At 45.4% G+C, this 4,573-nt stretch overlaps 1 protein-coding gene across 1 annotated transcript; it reads left to right on the top strand.

The window, feature by feature from the left end:
* The first annotated feature begins 3,700 nt into the window (after window positions 1-3,700).
* Window positions 3,701-4,240, top strand: LOC135374557 (uncharacterized). The gene has a single exon (XM_064607497.1). The coding sequence runs from the start codon at window positions 3,701-3,703 to the stop codon at window positions 4,238-4,240; it is 540 nt and encodes a 179-aa protein (XP_064463567.1).
* The last annotated feature ends 333 nt before the right edge of the window (window positions 4,241-4,573 follow it).

The raw sequence follows: 4,573 nt of genomic DNA, 5'->3' as shown, positions 1-4,573 counted from the left end.
GAATGAGTAGACAATATGATTAGTGATGTACAAAAACAAATGCACATAACAAGATAGAAGGATTCGTCCTTCAAAAACCTGTTCGAGTACATAGTTATTTGACAATATTTTTTAATCAGCAATGCAGGACAAAGGTATAGACCTAATTCGAGCAACACGCATCAGTCTTACACGATACAATGTAAAGCGAGTTCGGACAATTCATGGCAAACGTCAAAGCAAATACTATATTCCCACAGTTTCCAGTGCTGTCCCTGGACACGTGCTCCACGAAACCTCAAACCGCTGTACAAAGAAATTAATTAAGAGATGGCTGATGTACAAGTAATGACCTTTGCATAATGCAAGTGTAGTATTTATAGGCGCATCTGTTGAATGATATATTGTTGTACGCCATATAGAATTACGATACGTTGGCATTAGTAATATTCTTCAACTTCTTCTGTTTAGTCCATGTGGTATGTAATGCATTATTTTTTTTCTTTGTGTGCTTTGCTTCGTTTATTCTCTTCTATGTAAGTACATAGAATCATGGCAACATAGCCACTGTCGGCCGATGGTAATGGCGGCCCACATCACGCCATAAGGCTTAGACTCATCCTGTTGTAGACGTATGTATTCATTCATGAAATAAATTAATATTATTATTATTCCAGGGTCACAAGCACTTTGGCTTAGGCGGGCCTGCTTTGTACCTTGATTTGCAAGACAAGGAATAAAAAATTATTATTACTATTATATTATTAATATTATTATTCCGCCTGCAAATCCGATCGCACGTATTCAACAAATGACAAACGCAGTTCACCCCACTGTTGGTGCCTTTAACCTGCATACAAACGTTTTCAAAACTCTCCTCTTGCGTTCACTGAGTAACATGTGAAGTTGTACAGTCTCTTTTTTTTCTCCTTCCTTTTTAGCGTCATGTACTGTATATCTGTATGTTTGTACTGTATGTATCAATGTGAATATCTTGCTGTTATGTTCTTATTTGTGAATATGTCCTAAATGTGTTATGTTTTGCGTAATCTGTATATGTTTGTATGTATGTGTGTATGTATTTGTAAGTACTGTATTGTCTACGTGCGCCAATAGCAAGGCTTTGGCTGTTCTTGGGCGCGTTAATAAAGATTATTATTATTATTATTATTATTATTATTATTATTTCCAACAAGTGCACCAACCAAACAGGCTTCTTTTATGAATACCTCCGTTGTTATCTTACACGTGGCACATTTCACTCTACAATTAAAGCCCCCTTAATCCCAGGGATGCACGGCTGACGCATAGTGACCGCCCTTTCTTTCTGATTTGAAATGCTTCCGCAATATCCCTGGTGCGCTGAACCGCTGAACACCCGTTAAAGGGTTTGCGACAGGTCATCCCAGGTTATGCCAGATAAACGTTAAAAAAATGTTTCTTTGCACCGATGTGAGCCTGTATTGAAAATTCCACAGCGAAGGGGGTAATAGAAGCGGAGAAAATGGGCACCGCGAAGACCGAAACTCACGGGGCTCTGACATCACAGCGCGCGCCGCAGCGCAATGAGGCAGCGCACCTCTGTGACGTCTGCGCTTCGCTGGGAAGTGTGTTCGAGGGCTCGTATCTGGCTAAGTATGATACGTAAAACAACAATTCTTTTTTTCCTCAGTATTGTGGCGTGCAGTACAATGCGTCCATGATGTAATGAACAACATCTATCAAGGTGTCCCGACCCCTTTAATCACTGTATTATAAAATCGTTTCACCGCCGCTATATGGATAGGGATATGTTGTTCACGAAGGAAAGTTATGTTGACATGCAAAGAAATGTTACCGCACGTTGCAATCCAAACAGACATTGTTACTCACAATGCTTTACAACTGAACTAATGAAAAGTGTTTTCGTGACTTTTAGATACGATGAATGTCAGTGACTCAACCTCCAGTTACATTTCTCGGCTCTAATGCACCACCGGTAGCATGTTACCTTCGACAGGAGTCTAATTGGTTTCATTATATCTGAACAATACGTGACTGTTGCGCTAATACCATAAAATCAGCGTAGTTTTCAAACCGACTCGTATGACGATGTGCCATATATGCGAATGAGACAAACAGAGTTTGTGCTACAAAATTAAGATTAATTGGTTCCGCGAAGTAACGTTAAGCCTGTAACCGTAACCTTTAACGTGCAGACACATTGTATTGTATCGAATTACAGGAATCGCGCAAGTCGCAGGTTCGCGAACATTTCTTAATAATGACTGGGAAGTTTACAACATTTTTTTTTCCTGCTTATGCTGTTAGATCTGCTCATTCCGCCGCACAAGGGCTCCCTTACCCATCGTCTAACTACTGTGAAATGTGTCTGGCTTCTGCATGAAGATGGGAGCCAGGTTTGAAACCATGGATGAAATCCGCGCGAGAACTTGAAAAAGTATTTATTTCCAAACGGCAGATTCTTTTTCTCGTAACTTCGAATTATGTCGTCACACGTTTTGTACTTGGTTGTATTAAATTGATTTGTGTGTTCAACTTCTTAATCAGTGATTTCGCACCTCCACGTTGACAACTCGGCTGCACGACTGTATTTAATAAAATAATAACGACAGCAAAATATGCTCCAATACACCACGGTTTCAGAGCAGAAGATATCGGGATAGTATTAGTTCGCGGCCTGACAGGTGCGTACACCCCCTACAGGGTGCGCGGTACTTTTTTTGTTCATTCTCCGAAGAATCAGTGCAGTTAGGCGCTAAAAATCCGCCTATTTTTACGTTGAAAACATGCTGACGCTATGCGGCTCCAGGAGAATTTCGGGCAGGAGGTGTAAGTCCACGTACCATTGCAACTGTCCTTACTTTATTTTCACAGGAAGTTGCAAACCACCCATACTATCCAACGCTTCCCTCACTTTCATAAAATGGCGACCTCCAAATCCATTATGCTTAGCACGACCGTCTCATGTACTCGCGCTATGCTGGACAATAAATCGATGGACCGTACTGCTGCTTCACAAGTTATTCGTGTAGTGTTAAACAAATGATATAAAAATGTATTAGAGCGCTCAATTTTACAAATTTTATATGTTTAGATTAGGTATTGACCTTCTTCCATTTCATAGCAATATACACTCTTTAAACGCTTTCGGTAACGAGGCTCGTGCACATGACGTCACGTGCAGCATTTGAGCGGCATTGAGCCACGTGACACGGGAAAACATTGGGATGTGTCATACTCGGCTACTTCGGCACATACGTCGGCATGTCGGCTGTTACACAGGCGTCTGCTGGGGTTGTTCAAGCTCCTTCTTCGTGTGGCACACAGCGAACGGCATAGGTCACGGATGAACGGGTGGGCGAAAGAGAGGATCAAGGGTGAGGGATGAGATTAAAGATTAAAAATCGTAAGATGAATGACAGAACTGCATGGAACACGGCTGGTGTAGCGGTGGGCTCCAGTGTGGCAACATAGTAGACAGGGATAGGGGAACGGAATATGTTTGCAAGGGATTAATTAAGAATTGGCGGCGGACTTGTGGCCAAGGAAGTCGATAACGAGGAAGCGCGGGAGCATGCGCTGGGCTCAGCTCCTGCCACGCCATTAAACACTTCTTTTCCTGTTCTCTGAGATCGACGGTTGTCCATTCCCTGTCTCTCGTAGCCTATGCTACAAGTGGTGACCCGAACATTTCGAGTTACGCTCGGGGCAACCAGCCATGGCCATGACCACACCGACTGATTCCGGCAACGGCGGTACACACGGCGGCGGAGCACAACCGCAAGATATTGCATCGGTCAACATCCGCCTGCCCGAGTTCTGGCCCGCGGACCCCCTGGTATGGTTTGCTCAGGTGGAAGCACAGTTCGCCACTCATTGCATTACGTCTCAAGTGGCAAAGTTCAACTACGTCCTGTTGGCCTTACCGCTTCCGACCGCAATAGAAGTCCGGGATATCATCTTACAGAGCCCCGAAGAAAACCCCTACGACAAACTCAAAATGGCGCTCATTAACGGAACGTCAGAGTCGGAGCGACGACGCCTGCAGCAACTTCTTTCGGCGGAAGATATTGGTGACCGCAAGACTACACAGCTCCTGAGGAGAATGCAGCAGCTTCTGGGTGATAAGGCTGCTTCGTTCGACGAAACATTTCTCCGGGAACTCTTTCTCAACCGCCTACCCAGCAGTGTCCAGATGATCCTCGCCTCCGCCGAGGGTTCTTCGCTCGACGCTTTAGCCCGGATGGCAGACAATTGACGTCGCTTCACCTACCATTGCTGCGGTGGCTCCTCTTCCTGACCCCATTTTAGCCATTTCCAAGGACGTGGCGGATCTACGCGCGGATGTCGCGCGACTCCATCAGATGCTGCAAGATCTAACCACCCGCCCTGCCCGCGCTCGGTACAACAGCGGTAGCCGATCTCCTGGCCGTCGCCGTTCCCCCTCACCTGCGCAGGTCCCCGGGGTATGCTGGTACCACAGGCGTTTCGGAAACCAGTCGACTCGCTGCACGAAGCCGTGCACGTACGAAGATCTGCCGGGAAACGCCCACGCCCAGCGCTGATGACGGCAAGCGCTGGAAGCCCCCCT

This window comes from Ornithodoros turicata, unplaced genomic scaffold (genome assembly GCF_037126465.1).
Source record: "Ornithodoros turicata isolate Travis unplaced genomic scaffold, ASM3712646v1 Chromosome76, whole genome shotgun sequence".
NCBI lineage: Eukaryota > Metazoa > Arthropoda > Arachnida > Ixodida > Argasidae > Ornithodoros > Ornithodoros turicata.
The sequence above is the reverse complement of the archived record's forward strand: the minus strand, read 5'-3'. Positions and strand labels throughout refer to the sequence as shown.